This window comes from Nestor notabilis, unplaced genomic scaffold (genome assembly GCF_000696875.1).
Source record: "Nestor notabilis isolate BGI_N333 unplaced genomic scaffold, ASM69687v1 scaffold29649, whole genome shotgun sequence".
Taxonomy (NCBI): domain Eukaryota; kingdom Metazoa; phylum Chordata; class Aves; order Psittaciformes; family Psittacidae; genus Nestor; species Nestor notabilis.
In genome coordinates this window covers 1-16,550 of record NW_009945545.1, presented here as the reverse complement: position 1 = coordinate 16,550, position 16,550 = coordinate 1, and the positions used below count along the sequence as shown (strand labels likewise).

Below are 16,550 nucleotides of genomic sequence, written 5' to 3'. Positions count from 1 at the left end.
TGTTTGGGGAAAAAGTTACAAGGGGAGACATGATACATCTTCCAGTTTGTAAAAGGATTTTTATGTTGGGAAACAGAATAAAACGTTTTCCATACTTCCTGGGAACACAACCAAAAAAAAAAAAAAAACACGCTTAAATTGGAGATACAATCATTTAGACTTAAGGAAAAGCTTTACAATTGTAAGGATAATTAACCAGTGAAATGTACTACCTGGGGGGTCAATAAATCCTCACCACTGAGGATTTCAAGACCAAGTTAAGCAAAGATCTTAGTAAATCTCAGTACCATTCTTCATGAAGGAGATCAATACTGTGTCACCCTCCTCTTACACAGGATAAAACCTAAAGAAAATGGCTGCATTTCCAGTGTGAGAAGTGCCATAGTGTGTCCAGTCCCAGACCAATTCACTAGTCCAGTAAGACTGCTTCTAAATTAAGCAATAGCTACCAGGACTGGATGTCTTTCTAGGTAACAAAACCAGATATCCTTTGCTCCAACTTACAGACTGGATAAGTAATGTTCTTTAATCTTAGACAATTAGAAAACTCATAATCAAAAGCACTGAGGACTTCTCTTGTGTGATACCTTGGCAACTCTGGCATAGTTAGAGGAGGCTCTGGAGCATTTCCTGAATTTTGAACCTTCTCAGCTTCCATCTTGGTTTCTTTCTCTGTATCAGCTCCATTAACCCCATGGCTCAACAAGGGGGTATCTGTTTTCTCTGGTTCCATTCTCATCCTGGGAATCACCTTACTTGTCTCTTGCCTCACTTCAGAATATGGGGTTTGATTTATTTCAGAGGAATCGATCTCTTCCCGGATTTCTGGATCCTGTTCTATGCCTTCAAGTTTTTCAGATGGGGTAGAGATTTCATGAGGAAGCTCTGAGGCTTCCTTACGGGCTTTATGGAGTTGTTGCAGTAGCATGCTTTTTGCTGAGCAATTCCTCCTGCAAAGAACATAAAAACCTCAGTTAACCAAGATAAAGCATTATATGAATAAATTCAAACTCAGAGGAACTTCTGAGTGACAGCTCAAATCAAGGACTGGACATCTACACAAATAATAGCTCTTGGTAATAGCAGCAACAGCACACAGGCAACAGAAAACACTGCAGTGACAGAACATGAGACTGATCTTACAGGCAATTTAGTCCCCAATTCTGGATTGCAGGCACAACACACAGCTTCCAGACAAGCCCTGAGCAAATGTGATGTTGGTATGGAAGTTAGAGTCCACAGATTTTTGCCCCCTTTGGATACAAGGGTTGGGATTCACATACATACATAAGAAAAGTTCTAATAATTTTTAGGATTTTTGTGTGTTTGGCTTGATTTGATCTACGTCTCCTCCAGGTTAATGAGACAGCTAAATTGTCAGCAACTACAGTATTGTGATAGTATTCTGTTGTGAAATGTCCTGTCATGACATAATGGGAAGATACGGTTACGTTGTCTGGCAGTTCTGCTTAGTGATGAGTTTCCCAAGTCATGTGCTCCAGGAAGACTACCCTCACTTAGTAGCTCATGTGGTGATTGTGAGCAAATAATATACTTTATTTTAGTGGTAGCTGAAAAGTACATGGACTGAGTAACAGATTGAGTTGGATATTAATGATGTGGTTAGGTGGTATGAGCACACAGCATCATACTGCTGTACTTAGCTAAACTAAACCTATGCTTCTCAGAACAAAGAAAAAACAGAATATTCTTTCTCCTTAGGAAACTCCCATCTCCTGCCATCATATTCAGAACTATCAAATCAACATTTCACACTGATGGCTGGACTACTAAGGAGTAGGCTTAAGCAGTCTTAAGGAGAGAGCAGCCTTATGGTATTGTGCTAGCGATGGCGCTGACTACCCAAGCACTCTAGATACAAGTGTATTTTTCAGGCTAAGTGGGTGGAGATCAAACCAACTAACTCTCCAAGGACCTAATATGTAGGCATATTGTAGTACTGAATATGTAGCCCTGTTTAATAAATCCATCCAGATAAGAGTGAAACTGGCACTGACCCCTCATGAATGAGTTGAGAATCTTGCCCTACTGAGCCCCTGAGGGTTTTTTATTTAGAAACAGCACTGAGTAACATTTGCCAAGCATTTCATTTGTGTATGTTCTTTAGCAACATTAAAACAAATCAAAATCCAATCTGCTAAACTCTGCTCTCCATCACTCCAGATTTACACTGATGAAACTTCTGCACTTGTATCAGTGCCAGTGAGAGTTCCCCAAGCATCATCCTGTCCCTGCTTTATGCTGGCTTTAGATCAGATGTTCTACATTATATTGGTTAGGCTCCATTCCCCATCAAATCATTTATTCTTTTAAACCAATAAAAAAAAATTAAAAGAGTGATTGGGTGGCACGACATTACAAGTGTTCTTCTTGCCCATCTGGACTCCTGGGATGTGAACTTACATGCACCAGGCTTCTAGGCGTAATGCAGAGCCTAAACACAGCAAGATTTAACCCAGAGCCTAAACACAGTAAGGTGTTTAAAACTTGACGTAGCTGCTTCACATTAAACAAGTTTCTAACAACCTATGGGTATAAATCAAGCCCGAGTTTAGCAGCAAGAGAGGCTGGCATCTGTGCCTACTAAAGAATTTACAGTTTAGGATTCCATCCATCACATTCTCTCCCCTTTCCCCTCTTCCTCTCCCCCCAGTTAAGGAGACTTGAGATCATCTCTGCCCACAGTGTATTCAATACTCTTTTTAAAATCAACATCCATTCTAGCCTATTTTATTATTTCTAAAAATAAAGGTTTGTCCGAGTCAGCTCCCTACAACACTTCTGGTTTGATTCTGAGTTGTTTAAAAAACAGTTCTCATGTCACTAAGGCAAGTTTGGAGAAAGCACCAGGTCTCCCCAGCCACCCTGATTACTGTCTTTTGAGCTGTGCCCATGAAGCTGTACAGGACCAAGATGCAACACTGCCTCAAGGATCAACAACTATTTTCTAGCTTCAGTATCTTTACTATGCAACAGAAAATGAGTGATCTCCTGGGGCCAGACTGAAACACTGCTGTTATTGAGCTTTTTCACTGTGAAGACCAGAAACAGGGATATTTCAGTACATGTGGTCTCTCTAAGCACTGTTAGAGCAATTATTTTAGTTTCAGGGGAGGAAGAAAAAAAAAAAAAAAAAAAAAGAGAGAAAAAAAGAACATCATGTCATTTGCACTAAGGCCCTGGTAAAGAATCTCACCTTCTCCTTTCTGTTTGGTCCTCAGTCATCATAGTCTCCTCTTCTTCAGTGGAGCTGTCGCTTGTGCTGTGAAGCAAATTGGACCATATGAGTTAACTCCGCTCCAACTGGGAGTTGGCTTTTTGTTATTTCTAGGATGCGATTTTAAAACCGTTATCAAAAAGAGGTGATAATGTCAGGGAAGATCTCCAGGTGTTAGTTCTTCACAGTAGTACTCTTAAAAAAAAAAAAAATCCAAACCAAAACAACAACCACAACTAACCAACTAAACACAAAACACAAACAAAAAAAAAAATCCCAAACCCACACAAACAAAAAAGCCCACACAAAAACCAAACAAAAAAACCCACAAAAGCCTCCCCCAAGAAATGAACAAACAAATAAACAAAAAAAAAACAAAACAAAACAAAACCAACCAAAAAACAACCACAACAACAAAAAAAAAAGAAAAAGAAAAAAATTAAGGAACTACAGCAAAACCTGGTAGTGTTTTTTAAACTATCAGCTGTTTATTAACTGCAAGGTTTTCTCTGGTGACTGTTTTTTTCAACCCCTTGCTCCAGCAAATGTACATCTTGCAAAGGGAGCAAACAGCTACCTCAGACATTGTTAGCTCTAGGGGGAAGAACATCTTTGCCAGCACCTGCTGCAGTCTGAGAAAAATCTAGCCTCTCAGCCCTGACCAGAAGGTCCTCTTATCGCACAAGAGACAGAAATCGGCACCTACTGTTGCTTGCCAGGAATGCAGCAAGCCATGTCCATTTTGTACCCAAAACATAACAGTGGACCAACCTCTCCAGCATTGCTTTGAAGTCCCTGCTCACTCCTTTATGGGTGGAAACTTTGTAAATGTGATTTCCCTGGATGTTTTGCATGTCCTGTCTGTGCTGCCTGCATGTCCCCATATTGACATGTTCTGAGACAAGTTACTCTGTTTTAAGAATATGCCCATGCTCAGATGGGGCTATACTTTCCTACTAAGGTCACAGAGATGGGGAAGGTGAGAACACTTTAAAGTTATTTCACAAGTACGAGCTGCAGAGAGGTTTCAGCTTCTCACTTTTTGTTACTGACGTCTCACTAACAATAAAGCCAGGCTTTACCTTTGTTGCTCATGAGGGAATGTTACCGACTTCTGTGGTTTAGCATCTCTCAGATCGATGTACACGGTTGCAGGCTCTGGCAGGCTCTGTAAGCTCACCATATCCATCCTTGAAGAACTTCGTGGAGATGATCGCAAGGCAATATCCCTAAGCACAGAAAACACTGTTTCAGCATGTCCTCACCTTAGCTAGACAAGAAGCCCGGCAGGGTGTGGATTATGATCAAAATGGATTGTGAAAGGAACTTTGTGCTTGGCTACTGCACAGATTCAAACTCCTCTTCTGCCTACTCTCCACCACCTTTCAAAGCTGAACTCAAAGATTCAGCTTCCCCCAAGGAACACAGACTAGAGGCAGCATGATGGTGGACACTTAGTTCTCAAAACCTGACAACATCAAATTGTTCTGCAGTAAAAAGGCAGCAGTTATGGTACCAAAGAGCTTATGCCCATCAGTAAAAAAGAGGTCCCTTTTTCCTCTCTGCCTCCTTTGGCAATTCTATTTCATCCTTCAGAGCATAACATAGTACAAATCATTCTTATGGCTCTCCCTGCCCTCAAAATGAGGATATTCTTCACCTTCCCCTTTACAGGCCTGTTTCAACTACTGTTTCCTCTGTGCTGCCACCAATGATGATGTTCCTTCCAAAGAAGCTGGAAATCCACTTCCTTCACACTGAGCTCTCCAAGATGCACTGACACCTCCTCCCCCCCCAAAATAATCCTGTATACTTTAGCTAAATTGAAGTACCAGTAAGGGAAACCAGTACAGATGACAAAAAAATGTGGCCATGATAATTTTCTTTGCCTTGTTTTCCCATTTTTCCCACTTGTCCCAGTGTCTGGTGAGGTCTAGACAAAGATGGTAATTGATGCTAAGGTTACAGGATAGTGTTTACTATCAAATGTACATGTATGGCAGAGTCTTACTTATTCCCTTTAACATCCCTGTAGCATATCCCAACTACAGTATCAGCTTTCTGCAGAAGCTACAGAGAAAAGCCCCTGTAGAAAACCATGAGTTTCCAGGTATCCCTACAGGCAGTCAGGATTACCCAGTGTATATGACAGAAAAGAACCTACTTATTCTCCTGCTGTTCTTGAAAGGAGAGCTTGGCTCGTGACCACCTGCAATATGGAGACACTGTCATGGACTGCCTGGCACACAGCTCTTCTAGTTTTAACATGAGCTGATTTTCAGATCTTCTCCTGAAGGTGCCTACGGAAGAGCAACAAAAAGACTCACCAGCTGTGCTTCACTGCCACAGGATCACCCAATATACTTTTTCCCCAATTTCACATTGCCCCTTTCTCCACAGCCTGTCAGAAGGGGAAGGGTAAAGGTACTATTGTCACCTGGCTCTGACTTGCTTCAAACCTCCATTCATCCATGGCAGGCCACGGAGCACTGCTTTCAAGCTATGAAAACTAGATGAAATCATAGAATCCCAGACTGGTCTGGGTTGGAAGGGACCTTAAAGCTCATTCAGTCCCAACCCCCTTCCACTAGACCAGGTTGCTCCAAGCCTCATCCAACCTGGCCTTGAACACTGCCAGGGGTGGGGCTTCTTGAGGAAAACCAATTAAAAATATTTTACAAAGGCATTAAAAAACTCACCATGTTTTCAGCATTCAAAAGGATGCTGCAGATAATGACTTAAACACAGGAACCTGAGTTTTATTTATTCTTACAGACTTTCAGCAAAGTTGGTATTAATTTAGCAGTGTTACCATCATCTGCTGAGGTGAAAGCAACTTCTGCATGAGTGTTATCTTTCTGCTGCTCCAGCTCCTCAAGAATCTTGTCTAGATCCCATTTCTCAATACTCTGAAAGAAGACAGCCAGGATGTGATGTAAAATTCACTCCCAAGAGACTGATACAAAATAAGTCTCACATTATTCATAATAACTCCATGGGATTCTCCTGGCACATTTAAATACACAAATGGCATAGAAGCTCACCTTACTTACTCCAGTACTATGCCACTGTTGAGAGATATTAGTTATTTAGCATAAATAAGTTTTAAATGGTTTGAGTCATTTAGCATACTAAACCACACAATACTATAGCTCTGTTTGCTTAGTTTTACTTGCTTAGCATGAGCAGCTAGATTTGCTGAAGCCTTAGGCCACAAGCTGTGGACTTGCACTTAGAGATTCCTTCAGCTGGACTAGAGTAAATTTTCTTAGTAATTTTCCTAGAACCTGGTGTAGCATTGTGTTTTGTCTTTAGTATCAGAAGAATATGGTTAATCCATTGATGTTTTAGTTGTGGCTAAGTAATGCTTATCTTACATCTAGGAGTGTTTTAGTGTCCTATGCTCTGCCAACAAGAGGTGCACAAGAAGCACAAACCAGAAGATAAGGAGGCTACAGCCATCAGCAGAAGCTGCAATTCACAAAAACAGTTAATGCCTGCCTGTGTGAAGCAGAGAAGGAACCTAATAGGGTATTAGAAGTCCCCAGACCAAAACTCACCACTGGACTCCAGTCCCAGCAGTTAAAGTTTTGGGTGGTGCTTGTGTGAATGCTCAGGCAGCAGCTTCTCCCGTAACAGCCACTGTCACTTGCCAGTAGATGAACTGGTCTCTCAGTCTGAACACAGTTGTTTCAGTGTGAGCCTCAGTGGTTGGAACAACTAAGAGCAGGACATTTGCTGTTTGAACACTACCTGCCTCACAACACTGCCAAGGTGCTGCATCTAGCATAGCCAGATGCAGTATAACTGCTATGAGAAACCAGTGAAGGACTAACCAGTGTTCATTCAAATAGAAGAAGGTGGAGTACCCTCTCCTTCCCTACTTAAAACTGCAAAGTCTAGAAGAATCTTTTCCCCATGGTGGAGTCTTCCCCACAGCAGGTACATCCCTCAGACCCACTAACAGTACCAGATGCCAACATGTTTTATTTCCCCTCTGTCCACACCTTCAAGTACTCTTCCCTTAACCTTTCACCATCTCCAAAAGAGGATATCCCTAACTACAGTGCCAGCTTGCTTTAAGCAGTTCCACGAGGAAGTGCTATAATGAAAACAATGCATTTACTATAGCTCTTTCAGCAGCTCATCTATCCAGCTGTTTCATCTACTTCTGCTTGGGTTTTTTTCCTCTGAGAATCATGGACCCTTTTGATATAGGCTACAGAAAAACACAGGAGATAGTAAAACAAATTAAAAGATGGCCTGATACAAGACCAAATATACATGTTCTGAACCAGAACAATGTGGAGAACTTCTCACTGTCACCAACAGGAGAAGAACTTTCAGCTTTTCTGTTCTTTGAGATGAGGCACATCACAGCCTTTTCCTCCTTGTCCAACTTCCACCCAGGGCACATTCCCACTCCTCTAGGCCCAGGCAGCATCAGATGCAACTGACAGCTGCTTATCTGTCCTGGGTTCAGCTATAGCAGTCGTTTTTTCTCCTTCTTAGTAGCTGGTGCAGTGCTGTGTTTTTTGACTTTCAGTCTGGGAACAACGCTGATAACACCTATGTTTTTAGTTGTTGCTCAGTAATGTTTACTCTGACCAAGGACTTTCTCAGTCTCATGGTCTGCCAGAGAGGAAGGGAAGCCAGGAGGAAGCAGAGACAGGACACCTGACCCAAACTGGCCAAAGGGGTATTCCATACCACAGCACGTCATGCCCAGTATAGAAACTGGGGGGAGTTACCCGGAAGGACCAGATCGCAGCTCGGGTCGGGCTGGGTATTGGTCAGCGGGTGGTGAGTGGTTTGTGTCCTCTCCCTTTGTTATTCCTCTTATCATTATTGGTAGCAGTAGTGGTTTGTATTATACCTTAGTTACTGGACTGCTGTTATCTCAACCCGTAGGAGTTACATTCCTCCGATTCTCCTCCCCATCCCTCCGGGAGCGGGGGGAGGAAGGAAGAGGGAGGGGAGTGAGTGAGCGGCTGCGTGGTTCCAAGTTGCCGGCTGGGCTTAAACCACAACATTATCCCACACTGAAGACAGGATCATCAATTTTGTTGCTATGAATCACATACAGTGGCTGTGGATATGCTCACACTGCACACTGCTAACTTAGGTATGAGAACCAGCCTGTGGTGACAAAAGCTTACATGCATTTAAAGCATTGATTGCTTTCCCCTTTGGATATTAGCTGAAATTAAAGTTTTAACTGAAATATCATCACTAGAGCTTAGACGTTTCCATGATTCTTTAAAAAGGAAGGTGGCTGTCAGTTATGACAATTGTGTCACACTCAACGTGCATTTCATGTGACCACTCAGGTCTTTAGAAAAGCAGCAGCAGCCTCCCAAACAAGGAGTTTCACCCTGTAAAAACCTGTCACCTGCCCCTGCCGTCTAAGAAGGGATTCTCACTTTTCCCTGAGTGAGAATACATCCATCCCTTCATACATACCTGGACCAGGACTAGATCTATTTTAATATTACACACTGCAGGTGATGAAAGGTAAAAGCCTGATGAGAGTCACAAGCTGAAGTCTCACACCACACAAAGCTAATACTGGTTCAAGGATGTCACTGAGGTGTATTGGTCTGGAGGAGTGAAGGATGGCTGACGAGAGATTACTGCAGCAAGAGTCACGTCACAGGGCAGTGCAGGTGCTGTTTTATCAAAAAGCCTGACACACGCATTTGCTTTAATTACGGTGCAGTTGTAATAAGCTACTTTTTCAATAATACTGCTTAAGTACAAACCATTATAATAAAAAGCTCAAACCACCACCTCAGCTGTTGTATTAAGGCTTTCTCCTCCTAACCCTTAACAGGAGTAGCACTATTGTAAGGTACTATACAGGGACCAGAAAAAAAAGAAATGAAGTTTTGCACAGTTCCATTTCTAATACAGAAAGGGACTTAAGGGAAAAAATATTTTTAAACAAACTGGTATGATTAAAATCAAGAAGAAACTGTATATTAGTTTTAACAACTTCACTTGACATAAACTGAGGTTTAGGTTAAACCTTGCTAAGCTGGGAAGTAACAACCACCTCCCAAATCTAAATATACACACGAAGGATAAAGCTTTGCCCTCCCTTTATCAAAGTGAGAATACACTGAGCCTGGGCTCAGTACTCACCCAAAAGTATCAGACTTCAGTCCATTGAAGTCAGTGATATCAAACAGGTTCTGAAAAGACAACCACACTTCCTGAATTAATAGAGCAACTGACTTACATGAGATGAGATGGGAATTAAACCCTGAACTACTTGGAAAAGATTCCCTCCAATAATGACACAGTTAAATGATTCAGCACAGTTTAAAAACAGGCAACCAGCTGCATTCTTTGCCTATACTAGAACAGTTCTAAAACCAAAAAGTGCATTTTTGTGAGCATAGATGAAAGGGGAAGGGAAACATCTGTACTCTGATGCTATAGAAGGCTTTGAACAGCACTATCAGGTTCATGTTCTGTGCTGATTAAGTCTTAACAACCTTAAAGATCAATACAGGAAGTAGAGATGTATAACTAGTACTGAAGAGAATCACCTCACCATGCTGGGGCCACAATACCAGTTAAGCACACACAAGCTGGTCCTAAGCACCTGCTGTAGGTGGGAGAAATTTAAGGCTTCACGAACAAGCCTAGCCATCTTATCTCCTCACCTCCAGCACTTCCACAGTGTTACAGAGAAGACTAAATGCTGAAAGGCCAGAAGGTTCACTGTTTGAATGCAAAGTCTGCTGGGACCAGAAGACCTCCTCCCCAAGGAGAGAGGTTGTGGTTGGCTCTCCTGAATATGACCATGAACCAGGCAGCTGACTCCATGGCTTTTGCTCTCATTATGGACTTCTAACAGCTCTGCAAGAGCATTTGGTAACTTGTATAGCACATGACCCAGCAAAATTCAAACTCAGAACAATGAGGAAAGCCATAAAGAACACCATGGTGTGTGCAGAATTGGGCATTTCAGTTCTGTATCTTAATAGGATTCTGCAATCAATGCTCTGTACCTTCTACTCAATGAGTAGCACTCTCCAAAACATTTTGTTTGGGCCACTCACCTGCAGTGACAGATGGGTCAGTCCTTGAAGGTGATCTGAGGAGTTTTCTTCCTTATCAGTTCTTTCTAGACTGTTGCTAACATCATGGGAGGGAGGCTTGACATCTGGCTCTGGGTGACCTGGTGATGGTTCCAGGACTGTTTTGGAGAGTATTTTTGTCTCTATCAGTTTTCTTCTCTCTTTCCGGCTGCTCAAATCCTCCACAGACAATGCAGTATTAAACCAAGAGTTCCAGCTTTCCCTGGCCTGTGTCCTGTCCGGTTCTTCCTCTTCAAGGCAATCCGTGGACTCTGCAAGAGACTCTTCAAAACCAGCTGCCTTTTGGCTTGGTATTTCTTCAGTATAGCTGGCAAGATTGGGAGTCTCATCTTTAATCATTTGTACATCATCTTTTGCAATGATTTGGGCATCATTTGTTTTTTTCTGAAAGCCAAAGCTTTCTAGATCTCCACTCCAGATCTCCCGTGGATGGCTTTCTTTTTCCTGGGTTTGCTACAGGCAGAGAAAATACACACAATTAGAAAGTCATATCTTCCTGAGCTTTGGAAGCTGATGATAAACAAAGCCACAGTGCTTAGAAGACAGCAGCTCCAACTCAGACACCATCTGGAAACAGCACACACCATATCAATCATGGAAAACAGTTTAGACTGTTTATTTTCCAAAGACTAACTTCAGGAAGTGCTAAATATTCCTTAAAATTGATTTTCCTTATATGTGTTCAACACATAACATTCCTTATAGTAGGTTAATTGCTTGATTAGGAAAAAGAAGCACTGTGTTAGTCTTGTCACGATGGAAGAGTCGGGTCAGCTGGTGCATCTTCCAATGCTGGCTCATTTTCATCACTGCAGAAGAAGCAGTGTAACAGTTTCATCTCAAAAACACTGTTCAAGGGTTAAGCTTCATACTTGTCCCCCTCCCTGCTCTGTCCTAAATGATTCTCTATTTTCTAGATACATAAAATGGTTGCTGAAATTATTTCAAACCCTGCAAAAGTTTAAGTCATTGCACAGCATTACTGTCACTGCACAGGAAAACAAACAAACAAACACAACTGTAAAAGACAATAATAGAAACTGAAAAAAGGGTCTAAAAATCTCAAGAACAAAGAAAACTGCATAAAGAGAAAGAAAAAACTAGTGTCTAGGGGGAAAGGTACTGGGGACTCTGCTCTTCCATCACACACTTCAGTCAAACTGGATAAATAACAGCATCTACCCACACTGGTGACAACCAGAAGAATGGGTCTACAGTAGTAGAGCCTGGACACAACAGTCAACAACCTGCATGTTTGAGTCTTCCAGGGAAAACTCCATCAGTTCTTCTGACAGATCAGGAATTAAGTTTGGCTGTTCCCGCTGGAAGATGAAAAGCTCCCCATCACTGTCACAGTCAGACTGCAACCAAAAATAAAGAGAAATTAAATGAGGCTGTAACACTCACCTTAATATCCATTTTGAGTGACAAAACCTATGTTGCCATCACATGACTACAGTTCAGACACAAGAATTTTCTTTGCCATCACATATCCAGCAGTTTCACAGCCCCAAACATGACTGTCTTACAGTGACCTAACATTTGAGCAAGCTACAATTGTAAAAACCATGTAAAACATTGAACTACCATGGACATTGGTGACTAGCATCCCTCTGAGCAAAGCAAGGACAAGAGCGAGCAAATTCTCTAACTCCCAACCGATTCTTTGCACTGCCTCATGCACCATCACAAAGTAACAAGAGCGGTACTGCTCCCTGAGGGAAGGGGAAATCACATAAACGGAACTGCAAAGCCCAGTCCTACAGTACCTCAGCAAAGTAAGCAGGACAAACCAGAAGTAGCAAGTAGGCTGAGTCAAGAATCTGAACAGAAGACAGTATCATGGTGATGAGGCAGGTCAGAGATCAAGCCTAAATGTCAGGTCACAGGCTGGACCAACGAAAATTGTAACTAGAAACCAGTACTCTTCCAACACAGCTCAAAGAGTGAATGCCCAGAGCTGAGCTTAAATAGAGCTGCTGAGCACATGGATGGGAGCCCCAGCTGAGGCTGGGCAGGGGCATGAGGCTTATTATTGCAATCAGGAGCCTGCCATTCGCTATTCAGGATGCAAAGCAGCACCTGCTTGGTTGGACAGAGTTTAAATAGCTTTGAAAACCTCTTTTCTGAACATAGGACATGTATTTGAGATTAATCCTTATGCCTAGATACCAAAGTGAGATTAAGCACTTCCTCAGCAGTCAGGACACAGATTTCCTGATAGTCCCTTTGTGTGTGAGTATGTTTTTGATAACTCACACTGTGGAGAATTCTGTCAGGTATAATTAATTTTTCTTAACGTGAAGCAAACTGCAACAGAATTTCTTTCCTCTTAATAAATTGTGTATCAGGGTAATGAATGTACTTCAGGACACTAAACACATTTCTCAGTGCTGGTTTTGAATGCAGGAGCATGCCACATTGAGGTTACAGATCTCAGATGCATAAAGGTATCTTCACACAAGTGGAAACCACTTGAACAAAGGTGCAGTACCAAAACTGCAGGCTCAGCAGGCAACTGGTCCACACTAAGCAAGACGAGGATTGTACAACCAGATCTTCTCAATGCAAATTAAGGGTAGCATGTAAGCACCAAGCAGATTGCCTCTAGCAGGAATTTCCTTTCCAGATGTCACAGAAACAGAGAATTTGGAGGTTGCTTACAAGTAAAAATTTCAACATGATTTATAGAATGGTATTGTCACCAAATTGTCACAAAGCTGCCTCTCTGTTTTAACCTTATTATACACTTACATGGTGAGAATGCCTAAAAACAACTCCTGAGTGTTGAGCCTTAACCTATGCTATATAGACACATATATAAATGCAATGGTTGTTTTAAATAACTAAACCAGAATGTGGGTAGAGGGGAACTGAGAAACACTGAGGCATTATAACTTGTCCCACATGTTAGAGACAGAGCTGGGAGCAGAAAACCAGTCAAGGACTCCGTATCATCACTTTATCCAATAGCTCACACTGCTTCTGATGATTGACTAATAATACGTAATAAATACCACATGAAGGCATTTCTGGCTCCTTCACTGCTCACAAGACTCCCTTTGTATCAGTAAGGGCCACACTAAGAATAAAATATATCCTTTCAGTGTTAAAAAAAAAATAAAAATTTCAAGTTTATACATGCTTGAAAATTAACAAAATATTCTGATTTAGATAAAAGACCACTAATAATCTAACCTTGAGACACATTTTCACCTCAGAAAAGTCAATGCCAGAGGTAGCATCTTTCGCCAGAGAGGCTTTTATTTCCACCTGACTGTCACTGTCATGTGAACAGAGATCTTCAACAGCCATGAGGCAGCCTGTCCCAGACACTAAGACCCAGCAAGTAAAACCTGTAATGGTGAAGCATACTGCACAACATCTATCAGTCTTAGGCTTTATGTTAAATGATTTGTGCATTATGCTGCTTTGCAGGTAGCATTGAAGCACAAAAAAGTAACATGGCCTGTGAAGAATTACAGGCAGGGAAAAAAGCAGATTGAAATATCTGCCAAATGCTTTTTCCAGTGGACCACAAAGTCTTCAGGAATATCACTTCCCTGTGATCCTCATACATAGAAAAACATACTGACAGGGCTACAGTCTGGCAAGTACATTACTGGAAGGAGTAGCTTAACATGCTCATGCATAAAACCTTGTAATTTCATTTTAAATCAGCAGTATGCTTCTTTCATACTGTATATTTAACAGAACAAAGAAGAAATGTGGGTTCATTCTGCAAGGTGCCCACTGCCCTCTTCTTCCCAACCTGGGAATACTCATTGTCTGGAGAAATCAGTCCCATTATCAGGTTCCAAAGAACACAGCAAGAGGAGATGGCATTTACACTTTGCCAAATAGAGATAATCCAGAAGGCTATGGATTAATGCACAATGTTCCTATATTCAGAACAGGTAGCCCATGGAGGATACCATGCTAGCTACTGGGAAATGCCTGGCTGGGGTGACCTTCTCTTGCTTGGAAGAGATTTTTCTAGAAGACAATGAGAAAGAAAGACAGGTTCCAGTGCTTACTGTGGAGTCATCAGAGTCCAGAGATGGGAGCTGATCTTTCACTGCCGCAAATATGGCTTCCCATCGAAATGTTCTGCCACTCTGAAGGGGAGCTGCAGGAGGCTCAGATGGGTGCTCTGTATCCTCACTTTGCCTTTCTGACGCCATTGGAACAGATTCCCTTCAGCCAAATGAATGATGAGCTGAAGTACACCTCACAAAAGAACACAAAAGGTAACATCAGTACAGAACAAGAACAAAGCATGTGCTTTCAGGGTCACCATAATTCTCAGCAGGGTTTTCACTATCAGCAGTGAACAATAAAACCCGCATTTTTGGAGTTGTTCCTTCCCACCTGAGTTCAGAGGGCTGAAAGCTTTCTGCCCTGCTCATCATATATACCTGTAATTGGGGCCACATCAGAGGCAGTTTATGATTTTTGGGGTTTCTTAGCAACACTGACTTGTAACTGTTCTCAGAGTAGCATATTGACACTGACTGCATGGAGATGGAAGACATGCAATGAAGGCAGAGCTGATACCTCTGCTCTCAGCTGGTGTTTACTCCTTGTCCCTATTTCTCCCATGTTCCCCTCCTCACTTCTCAAATGATAGATAAAATGATTTATGTTTGGTTTTTTTTCATTGAATTTCCATTAAAATAGTTGAGTAGGCATGGTCTTGGGTTCTGACCTTTCAAAGTGTTTGTAAAGCAGACTCTTTCCTCATGTCTTCCTTGATGAGGAGTCAAGACAATACAGTAGGGACTACTGCTGTACTAACAAGTCAGATAACTAATCCTCATGGAAAACTTGCTTTTAACATTTTAAGCTACAGTTGCAGAGTTTTCTGGGGATTCAAAAGTGAAAGCAAATAATTTCTGTTTGGCAAGAAAGGTTGAGAGGTTTGTATGTCGTTCAGCACCAAAATAACTGTTCATGTGATTACACTGTCACTATTATTTGCATTGGCATGGAATGATAACGTTCCTCTAAAATCAAGCGAAACTCATCCCATGCTGAGGGAAGTTTACAACTTGGAAGTGCCTTTGCAAATACTTCATATGCCATATGCACATAGTGGCGGCTTTGTCCGTGCAAGAAAACCCCTGGCTCTGATTTGGTTGGAGTGGAGGGAAATCCCTCCAAGGCTAGAGTACTGTGCTCCGACAGGAGGCAGAGGTTGCAAGGAGCAGAAGGAGTCCTATGGGGATAAAAACAGTCTAGTACAGCTCCCTCTGCCAACTTGAGAGCTGTCTCCCAAGGTTAAGCATGTTATACTAGATCTACCTATCAGTCATCTAATCTAGCATCTTCTTTGGGAGAAAGCAGTACTTTATGTCTAAAACAAAGTGCAGACTTGCTAGCTGTAACTCAGCAAGTGCTTTCTGGAGAGCTTGGGCCAATTGAGGCATGGGTCCAGAGAATGGCCACAAAAAGGATCACAGGGATGGAGTACCTCTCCTATGAGAAAAGGCTGAGAGAGTTAGGGTTGTTCAGCCTGGAGAAGAGCAGGCTCCAGGAAGACCTTATTGCAGCTTTCAATTTCTTAGAAGGGGCCTATAAGAAAGAAAGGGAGAGACTTTTTAGCAGGGCTTGTTGCGACAGGATGAGGGGTGATGGTTTTAAACTAGAAGAGGGAGGTTAAGGCTGGACACGAGGAAGAAATTCTTTACAATGAGGGTGGTAAAATCCTGGCACAGGTTGCCCAGAGAGGTGGTGGATGCCCCATCGCTGGAGACATTCAAGGCCAGGCTGGATGTGGTTCTGGGCAACCTGATCTAGTTGAAGATGTCACTGCTCATTGCAGAGGGGGTTGGACTAGATGACCTTTGAAAGTCCCTTCCAACCCAAACTATTCTATGACCATGAAGTCCCGAGTTTCTCCGTGTCACTACAACCGACATGTCCTGCCAGGTCCATTCGGGAGCCTCGCTGTGAGGGTATGTCCAGCAGGCAGATGCCAAGAAGATGCAGGAGGCGGGCAGGAAAGAAACATTTCTTTCGGGGTTGTAATCATGCGCCCGCCGCGGGCCTGTTGGTGAGCTAACGCCTGCCCTCAGCACCCACCTCAGCGGCAGGTCCCGGGACCCGCAGCGCCTCGGAATGTCGCGCTGAGGGAAGCCCCCAACAAACCATCAAAATGGCGGCGTCACCGTGGCAACACGGCCAGCGACTGCCCGCGCTCC

General features: G+C 42.5%; 1 protein-coding gene across 1 annotated transcript; it reads right to left on the bottom strand.

The window, feature by feature from the left end:
• Positions 1-756: 756 nt before the first annotated feature.
• LOC104412265 (chromosome unknown open reading frame, human C16orf71) lies at positions 757-14,531 on the bottom strand (the record flags this gene model as incomplete). Its single annotated transcript, XM_010022922.1, has 8 exons — positions 14,385-14,531; positions 11,595-11,708; positions 10,309-10,800; positions 6,051-6,147; positions 5,403-5,538; positions 4,321-4,467; positions 3,218-3,283; positions 757-950 (listed from the first exon to the last, which is right to left on the bottom strand). Coding segments are annotated over exons 1-8 (1,393 nt in total), but the record flags the coding sequence as incomplete, so codon positions are not given.
• Between the last annotated feature and the right edge of the window lie 2,019 nt (positions 14,532-16,550).